The 15,370-nt window shown below is 38.0% G+C and overlaps 2 protein-coding genes across 4 annotated transcripts in view; one reads left to right on the forward strand and one right to left on the reverse strand.

Annotated features, from left to right (window-relative positions):
* SLC25A40 (solute carrier family 25 member 40) overlaps nucleotides 1-13,971 on the reverse strand; it is a 36,864-nt gene extending 22,893 nt beyond the window's left edge. The window contains exons 1-5 of one of the 2 annotated variants that reach the window (XM_053672785.1): nucleotides 13,558-13,971; nucleotides 9,334-9,437; nucleotides 7,016-7,081; nucleotides 2,848-2,969; nucleotides 1,346-1,405 (exon numbers count right to left, since the gene is read on the reverse strand). In XM_053672785.1, the coding sequence (XP_053528760.1) occupies nucleotides 1,346-1,405; nucleotides 2,848-2,944 (157 nt within the window). In that variant the 5' untranslated portion in view covers nucleotides 2,945-2,969; nucleotides 7,016-7,081; nucleotides 9,334-9,437; nucleotides 13,558-13,971. The remainder of the gene's footprint in view (nucleotides 1-1,345; nucleotides 1,406-2,847; nucleotides 2,970-7,015; nucleotides 7,082-9,333; nucleotides 9,438-13,557) is intronic. The other variant, XM_037129271.2, reaches the window with a different exon arrangement.
* A 138-nt stretch (nucleotides 13,972-14,109) lies between these two features.
* DBF4 (DBF4 zinc finger) overlaps nucleotides 14,110-15,370 on the forward strand; it is a 30,943-nt gene continuing 29,682 nt past the window's right edge. Inside the window, exon 1 of one of the 2 annotated variants that reach the window (XM_037129268.2) lies at nucleotides 14,110-14,410. In XM_037129268.2, coding sequence (XP_036985163.2) covers nucleotides 14,377-14,410 — 34 coding nt within the window. In that variant the 5' untranslated portion in view covers nucleotides 14,110-14,376. Of the gene's footprint in view, nucleotides 14,423-15,370 lie in introns of both variants that reach the window. The other variant, XM_037129267.2, reaches the window with a different exon arrangement.

Consider the following 15,370-nt stretch of genomic DNA (forward strand, 5'->3'; position numbering starts at 1 on the left):
AACTGATAGTAGTGAAGGTAACTGATACACTTGTGGATTTTAGGTTTTCAGAACTATAGTAAGCAGATGCACACAGAAATAATTTTTTTTCAGTTATCTGAGGAAATGGAGAGAAAAGATAAAGGAGGAAAACCTGTTCTGATATGAGAATACGGGTGGAAAACTTTGTGGTGGCAAGGGTAACACAGACAAACACATATTAGGAAATCAAACATTTATCTGAAAGGTGCCAAGAGAGTAGATTGTAAAAGTTCTCATGGTAAGAAAAAGTAAATTTATGAGGTGATGGATGTCAACTAAACTTACTGTGGTGATTATTTTGCAATATATGCATCTATGAAATCATTATGTTCCATACCTGAAACTAAGAGTGTTATATGTCAATTATATCTCAATAAAAATAGATTATGAAAAGATATGTTCTTCTCGATCAATGTAAATAATACTATGCTTTGCCCCTTTCTCTGGATTTATGTTGCTCCATTTAGACATTCATTATCTCCCACCTAATTAACTACTTTCTTTAATATCAACTCTTTCCCATTATAGGACTAACTCTTGCTGCCAAAACTGTCTTCTCTGTTCAACCATACATACAGTTCTGTGAGTTTCATAATACATAAGCCAAGTGCCTCCTGTTTTTAAGGCTTCCTTTAATATGCAGGGAAGTACCTTACTTTTTAGTCTCTACAATCCATCTATCCTGTCATTCATCTGAAATATGGCTGCTGTGCATTCTGTCTCACTACCCTGCATTCAACAGAGTGGCATCTATGCCTGACCCAAATTCTTCACAGTCTAGTAAGTTTTCTGCTATTTAAACATGTTTTAAAGTGCCATTATCTCTTATAAAACCAGAAAAAATGACGAAGGAATTGTTGTTTTTGCTCATCTAATAAAAATGTATAATTACTCTTCTCAGATTGCACATAAACTACACTGTTGAGCAACGAACCAAGCTGTCTGATAAGACAGGGAGCTTCCTGTCACTGTGTTCAAGCAGCAGCCTGAGGACTGTTGATGTTCTAGGCCTGGCAGAGCTCTTGGGCTGAGGAGGAAGCTGGATTCTAAGGTCCCTGAGCAGTATATTCTGTTCTTACTTGTGAGGCATACAACCAAATATAAAATCATCCTCTGACTTAATTAGTAGGTTCATAAAGTGTTACACATACATATTAGTTTTCAGCCTAGAAAACTATGGGATGAGAAACTACTTCTGCCTGAGGCTATGGAAGCATCAATTTTTTTTTTTGTAATTGACAAAAAGGTTAACATTCAAACAGAAATGAATGCGGTAACATTTAAAAATCGAACATAATTTTCCCAGGATAACTGGTACACGTACCTTTGCGAAATGGACTGTGTTGGGCTTGCAGTCGGATTTTAACAACATCCAGGGGTGTCACTGTGAAAATACAGAAGTTTCAATTAACAAGCGATACATGTCAGTTTAGAGGTGTTCGTCCAAAGAACACAAAATACATGGTGGGGCAAAAAGTAGGTTTACAGTTCTGAGTATGCAAAACAGAGTTTATTCTTATTCTCACTTACTAGTTATTGTATTATTTTCCATAGGAACAACTGTAAACCTACTTTTGCCCCAACCTGTGTTTTCAATCACACTTTCCTTCATGACTATACAATGGATAAGATTATTTATCTTAAAGTGGTTTTGAATGAAATATTCTAATTTTTGCCCTTGAATTTTGTTTGAAGAGGATGAATGAAAAGACAATGTAATTATTTCTCTCACAAGTGCAAAAAACGTCATTTAAAATACTTCTACAATTATAATTCCATTAATGTTAAAACTAAATACTAGTCCAAAAGTCTATTTAAATATGGAAAATAACTCTGTGTTGTAAGTAATTAATAATCAAACAATATTAGCCTCCTTAATTTATTAAATTTACCTGTACCAAATAAAAACTATAATTAATATAAATTGGAATAAGCTAGTCATAAGTCATCTTTACCACCAGGTTATATTATTCCACTTGGGAACAGCACAGAAAACAATGGTTTTAATTTGCATGCTATATTTGCCCAAATAGAAAAAATGCCAAATAATAGTACCCAAGAAAAATTTTCCTCATCTGAGAATTATCTCTAAGGCTTTCACAACCCTAACCCCACGTTCTGAGGTGACATAACATACTACCATCCTAAAGTGATTCATTTATGCTTGCTGTAGTCATCTGCCATCTTATCTAAATAACCAGCCAAGTCAAAATCATTAAAATACTGAACTATCACCTAACTATGTCATTTGGCTATGTCTACAAGAAACTGACTATAAAAAATAGAAAAATGTGATCCAGAAAAATTTTAAAAATTCACCATCAATATAAGCAAAGTTAAACAATTTGTATTATTGCTATTGTAAATTGTCCAAATTCTGTATTATTCAGTATGCTGATATTTTATTTCATCTTCTTGCTTTCTTTTGTTCAAAAAGAATAAAAGTCAGGAAAGTCTAACACTGATAAAAACCACAACAAACTCCTGATGTATGGCCCAAATTTACAGATGAAAAATGAGTCAGAAAAATGAAGAAAAATGAGACAGATGAAAAATGAGACAATCCCCAAAGTCCATTTACCCTGAGAATGAACAAGCAGGGACTAAAATTCAAGCCTCTTATTTTCCTGTCTTGTGTTCTTTTCATGTTATGTTGATGGAGAGATATTATCATTTATGAAAGATGAATGATAGTATTATTATATCACAGATGGTAAAGCTCAAATGAATTAATTCGGTTACATAATATACATCATAATGTAAAATAATTTTACCCATTAGTGATGTCTACATCATAATCTACATCATAAAGTACACTAATTTTACCCATTAGTGATGTCAGTATAGCTCCAGTACAAGAGGCAAGCATTTGTTGAAGAGGTGTCACTTTGAGAATCGGTGGTCCCCCTTCTTCAGGATCCATATTTTTAACTACTTGAAGAAAAAATCTGTTAAAGAAAAGCCAGATGTAAAATAAAGTTTAATGGAAAATGCCCTCAAAATTGACTGCTGTATATTAAATGAACTACAAACACAAGGAAAATGGGGGCAGACTCATAGATGGAGAGAGCAGGGTGACAGATGTGGGGGGGAGGAGGTGAGTGGGTGGAGGGACTGAGCAAAAAGGAAAAAGGACTCATGGACCTGGACAATGGTGGGGTAATTACTAGGGGCAGGGGGAGCATAAGGGGACTAAATGGTAATAGAAAAAATATTATAAAGATTAAACTTTAAAAAACAATAATCACTATTAATATCAGAGGACAGGCTGTGACAACTATTAAAAGTATATATCTAAGCTGTGTACACAAAGACACTACACAACTGTCATTAATAGAACATATTCTCTGATTTGGCAAAAAGGGTGATGTACTTCAGCTAAGCTGTGTGAATAACATCACACTTGCAAGAACATTAATAGGGCATTAAAAAAACAGATTCTGGCTACGTATCAATGAAAGCGGCTGACCAACAAGACTCAGAATCTGTGAATTTGGCCTCTTAAGAACTACTCAGATACAATAATATGGTACAGAGTTACTAGCAAATATGGCACTATTTTTACTGCATACCAAAATCTGTTGCATGGTATAAAATAAAATCAAAACACATAACCTCCAGAAGCAGCATCTTAGAACAATTTGATGAGAAAAACAAAATGTACTTCCTAAAAAGTCAGTTAACAAAAAAAAGTATAAAGATCACTTATAAACTTGCTATTTAAAAATAACCACTGGCAATATATCGGTGCCATCATTCCAAATGCCACGTGAACACAAATACATACTTAAATATGCAGATGATGTGTGTTCATATTATATACAGGGTGGGGCAAAAGTAGGTTTACAGTTGTGTGTATGTGAAACCAAGTTTATTCTTGTATTATTATTGGTTAATTACTGTATTATTTTCCATACAAACAACTGTAAACCTATGTTTGCCCCACCCTGTATATACTATATGCAGATGTTATTTGCACAGGCAGATTACATCTAATTAATTAAACATGAATCAACATTTATTATATTTTTGTACATGCATCTTTTGTGAAAAAATGGTTACTATTATTGTATGCAAACTGTAATTGAAAAATAAAATTAAAAAGTAGGTTACTACTATTCATATTGTTCAGTAGACCACTTTGACACTTAAAAATATAAACACTGTGCCCTGGCCAGGTGGTTGGAGCATCTTCCCAACCACCAAAGGGTTGTGAGTTTGATCTCCAGTTAGGGCACGTGCCTAGGTTGCAGGTTCAGTCCCCAGTTGGGGCACGTGTGGAAAGCAACCAACTGATGTTTCTCTCTCACACTGATATTTCTCTCTCTCTCTTTCCCTCCCCCTCTTAAAAATCAATAAACATATCCTTGGGTGAGGATTAAATATAAATATATTTGACATATCCTTAGACTGTCAATAAATACAGACTTACATTATCATTTCTAATGCTTAAAGAGTTTTTTAAACCCTTGCCTGAGGACATGGTCATTGATTTTAGAGGGAGAGAGACAGCGGGAAACATGGATCAGATTAGGTGCCTCCTCTAGGTGTGCCAACCAGGGTACAAAACTCCAACCTAGGTATGTGCTCTGACTGGGGATCGAACTCACAAGCTTTTGGTGTACCAGATGATGCTCCAACCAAGGAAGCCTCCCTGCCAGGGTGATGCTTAGAGTCTTTAATTTTACTAATTTAATCAGTCATATATATTGTTAGATATTAAGTTTATTGCCAGTTTTTTACTCATTCATTCACTCCATATATTCTCATGATAAACATCATTACACAAACATCTTTTTGTGGCCTTCCTATAATTACTATAAGAGAAAGTAAGATTGCTAGGCTAAACAAAAACTTGAGACAAAATTCTTTCCAATTTATACTTCTACTAGTAATCTATGAGTTGCTATTAATCCACAACTTCCCCAAACTTTAACATTATGTATCATTTATCTTTTTCTGAACGATTTCAAAATAGGTTGCATACATCAACCCTTTTTATCCTAAGTACCTCAGAATATTCTCTTACATAATCAGAGCGCAATTATCAAATTAAAAGAACTTAATTTTGATAGTACTCCAGTTCATATCCCAATTTTGGCATTATTCCAACAATGACTTAACAAAAATGAATGGTACTTTTATTGTTTCTTTAAACTATTATTATTCACCCAAGTAGTTTAAAATTTTTTATTGAATTTATTAGGGTGACAGTGGTTAATAAAATTACACATATAGGTTTCAAGTGTTCAATTCAATAACACATAATTTGTATATTGTATTGTGAGCTCACCACCCAAAGTCAAGTCTCCTTCCCTCACCATTTACTCCCCCTTTAGCCTTTTCTACCTCCCCCCAACCTTCTTTCCCTGTGATAATCACCATACTGTTGTCTGTGTCTATGAATTGTTGTTGCTGTTCTTTGGCTTAATCCTTTCACCTTTTCATCCAGTCCTCCAACCCCTTCCCCTCTAAAGGCTGTCAGTCTGTTTTCTGTATCTATGAGTCTGTTTCTATTTTGTTAATTTTGTTCATTAGATCCCACATATAAGTGAAATCACATGGTATTTGTCTTTCTTAAACTGTCTTATTTCACTCAGCATAATGCTCTCCAGGTCCATTGATGCTGTCTAAAAAAAGGTTAAGACTTCTTTTTTTCACAGCCAAGTGTTCTGTCTTGTAAATGTACCACAGCTTTTTCATTCACTCATGTACTCATGGGCACTTGGGCTGCTTCCAAATTTTGGCTATTATAAATAATACTGCAATGAACAGAGGGGTGCACATACTCTTTTGAATAAATGTTTCAGGTTTCTTTGGATATATTCCCAGAAGTAGAGTGAATCTCTGTGTTGCAAGGAAGTTCCATTTTTAATTTTTTGAGGAAACTTCATACTGTTTTCCACAGCGACTACACCAGTCTGCATTTCACCAACAGTGCACAAGGGTTCCCCTTTCTCCACATCCTCACCAATACTTCTTGTTTGTTTATTTACTGATAACCATTCTGACAGTGTGAGGTGATATCTCATTAGTTTTAATTTGGATTTATCTGATGATCAGTGAGCACTGTTTTATATGTCTACTGGCCATCTCTATGTCCTCTTTGGAGAAGGGTCTATTCAGGTCCTTTGTCCATTTTTAATTGGATTGTTTGGGGTTTTGGTATTGAGTTTTATAAGTTCTTTATAAATTTTGAATATTAAACCCTCATCACATGTATTGGTGAATATGTTGTTCCATACAGTGGGTTCCTTTCATTTCACTGATGATTTCCTTTGCTGTGTTAAAGCTTTTTAGTTGTTTTTTTAAAAAAATATTTTATTTATTTATTTTTAGAGAAAGGGGAAGGGAAAGAGAAAGAGTGGGAGAGAAATATCAATGTGTGGCTGCCTCTCATGTGTCCCCCCACTGGGGACCTGGCCCACAACCCAGGCATGTGCCCTGACTGGGAATCGAACCAGCGACCCTTTGCTTCACAGTCCCATGCTCAATCCACTGAGCTGCACCAGCCAGGGCAAAACCTTTTTAGTTTCGATGTAGTCCCTTTTTTTCCCTTTCTTTTGTTTCTCTTACCCAAGGAGACATATCAGAAAAAAAATATTGCTACAAAAAATGTCTGAGATTTTACTGCTCACTTTCTTCTGGGATTTTTATGGTTTCAAGTCTTAACATTTAAATCTTTAATCCATTTAGAGTTTATTCTTGTATATGGTGTAAGAAAGTGGTCTACTGTCAGTTTTTTGCACGTATCTCTCCAATTTTCCTCACACCATTTGTTGAATAGACCATCTTCACCACATTGTATGTTCTTGCTTCCTATGTCAATATTAACTGCCCATAAGGCCCTGGGTTTATTTCCGGGCTCTACTGGATCTATATGTCTGTTTTCACGCAAGTACCATGATTACTATGGCCTTGCAGTACATAGTTTGATGTCAGGTAGCATGATTCCCCCAACTTAGTTTTTACTCAAAATTGCTGTGGTACCCACCTGGTTTAAGTCTTTTCCTCAACTCTATGCTCCAGTATTTTGTTTGTAACATCAGTAGCTGAAAATCTGCAGTGGAAAAAAAAAACTGTTTTATCTTTGCACATAGGAAAAGGGTAACAAGCCTAACAACAAGGAGCACACAGAAAACTTGAAAACAGAAATTAACATTTATTGAATGCTTCTAGTAAGTGCTTTGAGGATTATAAAGAACACTCCACAAATGGAGATAACAGTGCTTGAAGAATAATTAAAAAATTAAAAAATGCTATCAATTAAAAAAGAACACTCCACAAATACTGACATTAGTTATGAAAGTATTTTAACAAAAACTTCTAATTATCCCGGTAAATGTATTCCACTTTAAAAACAAACTATTCTATAACCTGAATACATTGATCAATCTTAGATTATTAAGTCAAAAAAATAGATTTTGTGATGTAAAATTATCCAACATCATCTATATTTTGGAGAAAAAATTTTGATCTGAACCTAAGTAATCCTTTAGCTCTAAAGTCCATTCTACAGAAAATTCAGAGGCTAAAGTAACAGGGTAAAGGATGCGGTAAAATAGGAGAAAGTGTGACACTCTAGCCTTTAGGACTACAGACTCTTCAACAAATGAAAAGTGAGAAAAAAGGTGGCAGGGAAGAACTGTTTCAGAATCAAGGAATCCCATGAAAGTGAACAACCAAATGTATTTTGGTTAAAAAAGGAAACTTTAAAAAGCAAGTTTAATGGTAGTAACTAAAGAAATCTGAATATGGGCTTTTAATATTAGATACTATTAAAAGTTATTATTGATTTTGTTTGGTGAAATAATGGTATTATGGTTATGTAAAAAATATCTTTTTTAAGAGATCCACACTGAGGTATTCAGCACTGTTATGAAAATGCTATAGTTTACAATGCTTTAGAAAAAATAAATATACTGAAATGTTAACAATCTGTTAAATCTAGCTAATAAATATGTCATAAGTATTTCACTCTTCTGTATTTTTCTGGGAAAATGTATACAATAAATATTTTTAACTCCTAAAATTTATGTAAAATCTTCCAGTCTAAGAACATGCTCCTAACATCCATTTACATAAACACAGTTCCTTTAAGTATAAGATAATACGCATATGATAGAATACAGGTATATTCCTCCTCCAGAAAAGTAAAAGGCCTACAGTACTTTATTTTGACATTCATATCAGCAAAGTTGGCAACATGAATATGTTCACCTGAAATTAAAGCCAAATAAAATCGATACATTTCTACAATTATTTAGAACTGAAGGGACAAAAACTGTTTTTAGGCTCTCTATTCCATTCTATTAGTCAACTTACCTATTTTTAAACCATACCACAATGTATTATTACTGAGTCACAGTAAGTCCTTATATTTGATAGGGGCAGTCTATCCTCCCTGTTCCTCATGTAAGTTTAAAAATTCAAGTTCCTTTAAAAACTTCTTCGAAATTTTGAATGGAATGAAACTGAATCTATAGATAAATTTGGAGAGAATTAATATCCACGAAGAACCTATCCCTTCATTTATTCATGTCTTCCTTACTGATGTTCTGAAAAGTTTCAAAATTTGTCCTAAAGATCTTCCATGTTTGTGGCAGGTCTAACTCTAGACGCTTGGTAATCACCGAAACTAATATAAATGGGACCTTCCTTTGATATTCTCTCTACTGCTGGCATAAACAATTGATTTTGTATATTAATCTTATACCCAGCCAACCTTGCCCAAAGAATCTCCTCATATTTCCAATTACTGAGTAATAATAGACTCTTAAGTTATTTCATATAAAATTTATATTGTCTGCAAATATTTGATATCTGCTATTCCCAAACATCCTGCTACCAACTTAATTTTCTTATTGCACAGGATAGGATTTCCAGCACAATGTTAGACAAAGAATAGTAAAAATAAGTATATTTCTACCTCAATTTAAAAAGAATTCTTCTAAGATTTCCCATTAGGATGTTTGCCACAGATTTCTTTTTTTAAACAGAGTCTTCATCACATTAAGGAATTTTATTTTAATCTTATTATACCATGAAGACTCCTTCTTTTTTTATTTCAGCTTTACTGAGGTAAAAATGACATACAAAATTATAAAATTTTAAAGCACACATCATGGTGATTTGAGGTACATACACACTGTGGAAGGATTCCTCCTTTCTACTAATTAAGACATCCATCACATTTATTTATTTATTTATTTACTTAGGTGAGAACATTTAAGTTTATCTCTTAGCAAAGTTCAATTATATAGGCCAGTGTTACCAAATATAGTTACCATATTTTACATTAGATCCTCAGACCTTATTTATCTTCCAGGCGAGAGTTTGTAGCATTTTACCAACCTCTTCTTATTTCCCCATTCCACCAGTCTCTGGCAGCTACTTTCCGCTGTTTCTGTGATTCACTGTTTTTAGAAAAAAGATTTCACATACAACTAATAACATGCAGCCTGCAGTATTTGTCTATCTCTATCTAGCTTATTAGACTTAGCATAATGCCCATAAGGTCCATCCATGTTGTCACGTAGCAGGATTTCCTTCTTTCTCCCATGGTTGAATGTTCCATTGCATGTATGTATGTCTATACACACATGACACTATGTTCTTTGTTTTTTTACTCTTTTATTGAGAAACGATACACAATGAAGTGCATATACTTAAAGTTTATAACTTGTAAGTACTGACCACCTGTAAAACCATGGCCAATCAACAAAATGAACATAACTGGCATACCCATGAGTTTCCTCCCCCTTCTCTGTAATTCCTAGAACTGCTCCTGCTCTGAAACAACTACCGACCTGCTGTCCCTACAGATGAGTTTGCATTTTTGAGAACTTCAAATGAATGGAATCATAAAGGAGCTATGACTATCCACCCACATTTAAGTGTTAAGTAAATAAGTAGGAATAAAATGACCAGGACAAATGGCAAATGCATGCTTAACTTTTTAAGAAATTGCCAAGATGTTTTCCAAAACATCTAAGACAAAAGAAGTAGGTAATGAAAGAATTGAGAAACAAAAATATATGACATAAAACAATTGACAAGGTCTTGTTGATAATTTCATTAAATATAAATGGATTAAATTCTCCAATTAAAAGATGGCAACCGGAAGGATACATTTAAAAAGTATTGATCTAACTCATTTTAGTCAGAAAGAGAAACTATTTATGATAACAAAAGAGGGGTTATCTCTGGTGGAAAAAGGGAGATTGGAGCAGGGAATGAAATAACCCAAGAGAACAGAAATGTTCTATGGAGTGGTAATTATATATACATAATTGTATATATATACACACACACACATGCATATTCATTTATTACAACTCATCAATCTGTATGCTTAAAATGGGTATACTTTATTTTATATGGATTATTAAGAGTATTAAATTTTTTAAAATTTAGAGGATGAGACTTCTATAGAATCTCACAAAAAACCAGTCTCACTGGAGTCGCACATTGTAGGTACTCGATCAATGTAGAAGAAAAGAAGGAAGTGGGATAGGTGAGTAGATTGTTTTACAGGCATGGCCAGATATCAATATGCATTCTGTATTGCCCTAAAGGAATTTACAATCTAGTTCAGAATATAATATGTAACCTTTGAACCAGTTCATTATCCTTAACAGCTCCTACAGGTGCCACAGCAGCCTCTGAATTATGCTGGATCCCATAGGGGGATCTATGGATCCCATAGAGGGATCCACTCAAATTTTGAATCCTCCTGTTTTCCTTGTTCTTCTTTTGACCCTTCATGGTGGTGTTTAAGGACTTGACAGGCTGAATTTTCCCTGGTTTCCCAGCCACGCTCACAGGAGACATGGACTTCAGTGCCATGGCCTCTATCTATCCTTTCATATGCTTAGCCTGCAAAACTAAGACTTCAGCCTCTGAAAAACCTTAGGCCCTTAAATTCACCAAGGCAGCAAAAATGAAATAAAAATAGCGACAGAATACATTTCAGAAGATAGCACATCAATAGCTGGCAAATTAATCAAACAGGAATTATTGAAGGCCCCAAATAAGCAGGAGATAAAGGCTGCATCTAAGCCAGGCTTGCTATGCATATGAACGATGAACAATTGTCAGACAGGTGGAGAGACTTAAGCAAAAGAAAAAATGATAATATTACAGAAGAATGAATAAATTCATTTATCTAGACTCTAGGGTAAAAAAATTTACATTTGTGTGAGACAGCCTGAAAAAGGCCAGCCTTCATTTGATAATGACAAAAAGTTGCTGGGTGACTATCATCATTTACAAATGAGACAACCATAGTATGGAAAGGTTAATACTTGCCCAAGGTCATTAAACTACTTAGAAACAGCCAATACTGAATGAATTCATTTCTCCTGATTTACAGCTAAATGTTCACTTAATTAGATCCTTCTACTCAAGTGTTTTTCTACTTTTCTTAATAAAACTCATTAACCAAACCTCTCACCACAAATATTCTTCTTGAATGTAGTCTTTTTACCTGAAGCACACCTCAACATATACTTTAACATAAACCTTATTCTCTTACCTGTAGCCCTGATTGCTGACATAATATATAAGGAGGTTTCTATACTTATAGACCATAGATATAGGGCCAAGTGCCTCTTCTGGTGACTACTGAAAGGGCTGAGTTCTGATAATAACATTTTAAAATATTATCACTGGGTTACATATTACCTAGATAGGTATTAACACTATCCAATAAAACAGACTTTCTGCTTTCATAGCAGATAATGTTTGGCATTATCACCCACAATGCAGGCAAGTGTGTGTCTAAAAGCACTGGTTACAACTATGTTACTGTCCTTCCTCATCACAGGAAATAAGGAAGGTAATTCATCTTTCACTAGAACACAAAATGGGCTTCCAGTTTTTCATTTTCTTCAATACAAACATGCTTAAATCCTTCCCATAGTCCCTTAAATTTCCAAAGACCCAATCTTCCCTTCCTATCACCATAATTCCCTACACTGAGATTTTTTGCACGAGTATACCCAATCTGTTTCCACTTCGAGCCTATTGTTAACTAGCACAGTACTCACCTTAGCCATATACTGAAATTCTCGCCAAGGAAACCAATGGCATCTTAAACAGGCGAATCAGGGCCTATATTTCAAGTCCAAGCCTTTTTGAATTCTTGAAGATAGAGAGGCTGGTGCAGGGTTCACCACAACTACAGCATTCACTGAGCTCTCCCTCTGTGCTAGGCACAGTACTAATAGAGCTTTCAAAAATGTTCCATGTAATCCTCGTGAAATCTGAGAAGTATTAATTACTCCTTTTCAAAGATTAAAACTGAGGCTCAAAATTACCCAAAGTCATATAGTTAATGCAACCTGCATGACCCCAGTGTTTGCAATTCTGTGACTTTTGATAGTAAGCTTTGTTCCCAGTTCTCTTCCTAACTCTGGGGCCTCTCCTCCATCTCTCTCTCTCTCACTACTTCCTCACCACTTCTCTTACTTCACATGCTCTCCTAGGCAACGTCCTGCACTTCCTCCCAGGACTGCAGCTACACGCTACATTTGTGTTTCTCAACCTTTTAACATTTTTATAAATATAAAAATCTTGTGCTTTTTCTGTTGTTTACATTTTGAAAGTGGGTTATTCTCCCCAAATAGAAGTTCTCACGTACAGTATGTTTGTTCAAACTACACACTTCCTCCTGCCTCTCAGGATCCGATAACCTCTACATCGCCCCGTGACTGAGAATCAGTGGTTGGTGTGTGTGCTGTCTCTCAAGTCAATCACTCTTTCTTCTCTTTGTTTCCTCTCCACCCCCATCTTTCTTGAGTTGCAGACAAATATTACCAACTGTCTAATAAAGATAGTTCCATACGTGTCTCCCCAAGCCCTTCAACTTGAAGCCTCCACAACAAAACTCTCGTTTCCCTAATCCAACCTGAACCAACTCTTTGTGTTCTCCAGTTTGGATAAGGGTATCACAATCCACCCCTGTCTATGCTTTCAGGTACATATTTTTGGAACGGCGTTATTGGCATTAACTTCCCTGAACTACTAGGTAAAAAAATCAACCATTAAACAATGACTACCTAATAGGGCCAGGAGTTAAGAAATGCAAAGTAATACAAGATTAAACCCTCTTCTTCCTTGAGTTTACAAGCAGAAACATACCCAAACCGATTTTTTGTGACTTGTTTTCCCATCTACAAAACAAAATTAGTATACTTTACAAATCATATTAACTTAATCCGTACTATAATCCCATTATCATCCCAACTTTATAAATGAAAAAACTGAGGCTCGAAGTGATGAGGTAACTTAACCAAAGTCTTAGAGTCTGGTAAGTAAGTGGTCGGTCCAGATCCAAAACCCTCGACTTCAGATTCAAATTCTCCTCTTTCTTTTATTGTTGAATAAACTTCGACACAACAAAACAGGTCTGTGCGAAACAGAGGTCAACAGAGAAGCACACAGAGTCAAGTGCAAAAGGTGCGCTCCAGGCGGGGGCCTCCTGGCCCGACCTCCTTCCTACGCACCCCTCACCCCTAGCCCGCCGCCTCTCACCTCAGCAGGTCCCTCTGCGGCCTGTCTTTGGCCAGCAGGGTCCGCGGTGACCGCGGGAAATACACGCTCTGAGACTCTAGGAGCGCTGAACAGGGGTTGTCGCCGCCTCCGGGTCCGGCCCGAAACCAAGTCCGGGCTCAGCGCTGCAGCTAAGCCTCCAGGCCACTGGACAGCAGACCCGTCAGAGATAAGCGTTCCTGGAGGAGAAGGCAGCTGGACAACAGGCGATCCCTGCAAACCAAGAAGGCGGGAATGACACTGGTACAGGGCTTCGCCGGCCTCCGGCTCTAACTGCGCCCGCTACCTCTGCTCAACTAGGAGGCGCAAAGACTCTGCAGGCGACCGCAGAGAGGCGGAATAACCAGTGGAAGAGCGGGAACCAGAGGAACAGGGCATCACAGCTGGGAGGGGCGGGGGCGGAGACAGGGCTCGTGGGGCGGGGCGTGCGGCTTGAGGGGCGGGGCATAGGGCGGAGCGTGCAGTGCGAGGAGCAGGCACGTGGGGGCGAGCGCGAGGCGGGGTGCGGCGTGAGAGGGGGCGGGGCGCGCGAGTCGGCGCCGCGGCCGCGTGACGCGTTTTCAAATCTTCAACCGCCGCAGCCCACTCGTCTGTGCCTTCCCTCTTCCTCCTCTGCGCCTTGGACCCGAGTCCGGCCCCGGAAACCGGGCGAGCTGAGGCAGTATCTCTCCTGCGTGGGTGTGGTAGTCTGCGGAAGGGGGAAGGCGACTGGCGGGTCGGCCGGCCTCCAGCGGCCGCGTTTCCTCGGTCCCCCGACGCGACACCCTTCCCGAGCCAGCATGTAGGTGTCCGGCGGCTGCCATGAACTCCGGGGCCATGAGGATCCACAGCAAAGGTCACTTCCAGGGTAGGGCGCCCCGCCTCCGCCCGCAGCCCCTTTAACCGTTTCCTGGGTCCCAGCCTCGATTCTTCAGAGTGCTCCCCTCGGGTCCCTGCTGCTTTTCTGGCCTGTGCGTCCTTCCCCGCGGCCCGCAGCGGAGCTCGCCCGCTTCAGGGGTCGCCTCTGAAAGGGAGGGGGTCCGGGCCCGGCCTTCGCGCTCTCCACGCTCCTGGCGCGGCCCGCACGTTCCAGGCGGTGCCCTCGGCTGTAAAACCCGAGAACAATGCGCGGGCCCGGGGACTCGCCGGGCTCCCTCAGGTCACGCGACTCTGTCCCCGAAGAGCAGACGCGCTCCTGGCTTTGTGCTTCGTGGTTAAGTTGGGAGGTTGCGGGGGGGGGGGGGGGGGGGGGCTTCTGGTCTTATTCTTCAATGCTCTCCACTCACAGAGCTGAGACTATTTGTGTGTCCAACACGCCGTTGATGTTTTCATATAAACAAACAAAAGCAAATTTCCATTTTCGGTCTTTTTAAGTCTGTAGTTACGTGTGAGTATGTGATACATATAGAGAGTCACTTCCAATTTGTGGACAGATTGTGTTCAAAAAGTTAATTTTTAAAGCAGTGTGGATCTCACGTCTCCTTTTAAAGGAAGTCAGATGAATGGTGAGACCCATTCAGTTCCTAAGAGATAGACAACCTCTACGTGAAGCTGGACCGTGACCAGTGCAGGGGCTTTGGGGACTAGATCATTCTGGGTAACACAGGTTTCTTGCATTGCTGAATGTTTTAACAATTTAAACACCAGTTTTTAGTGGTGTTTAAAACCAAATGGCCATGCTCCAGAAATGTTTGTTCAGTAAATAGTTTACATTCTAAGGAGTAAAATCTTTCAGTAAGGTTATATATTGTTCCCCACCTTGGTACATAAAACCTAAGCACATGACTATTTCCTTCAGACTCAGCTATTGGCTGTA

Source organism: Artibeus jamaicensis, unplaced genomic scaffold (genome assembly GCF_021234435.1).
Source record: "Artibeus jamaicensis isolate MK-2021 breed Jamaican fruit bat unplaced genomic scaffold, CSHL_Jam_final contig_787, whole genome shotgun sequence".
Lineage (NCBI taxonomy): Eukaryota > Metazoa > Chordata > Mammalia > Chiroptera > Phyllostomidae > Artibeus > Artibeus jamaicensis.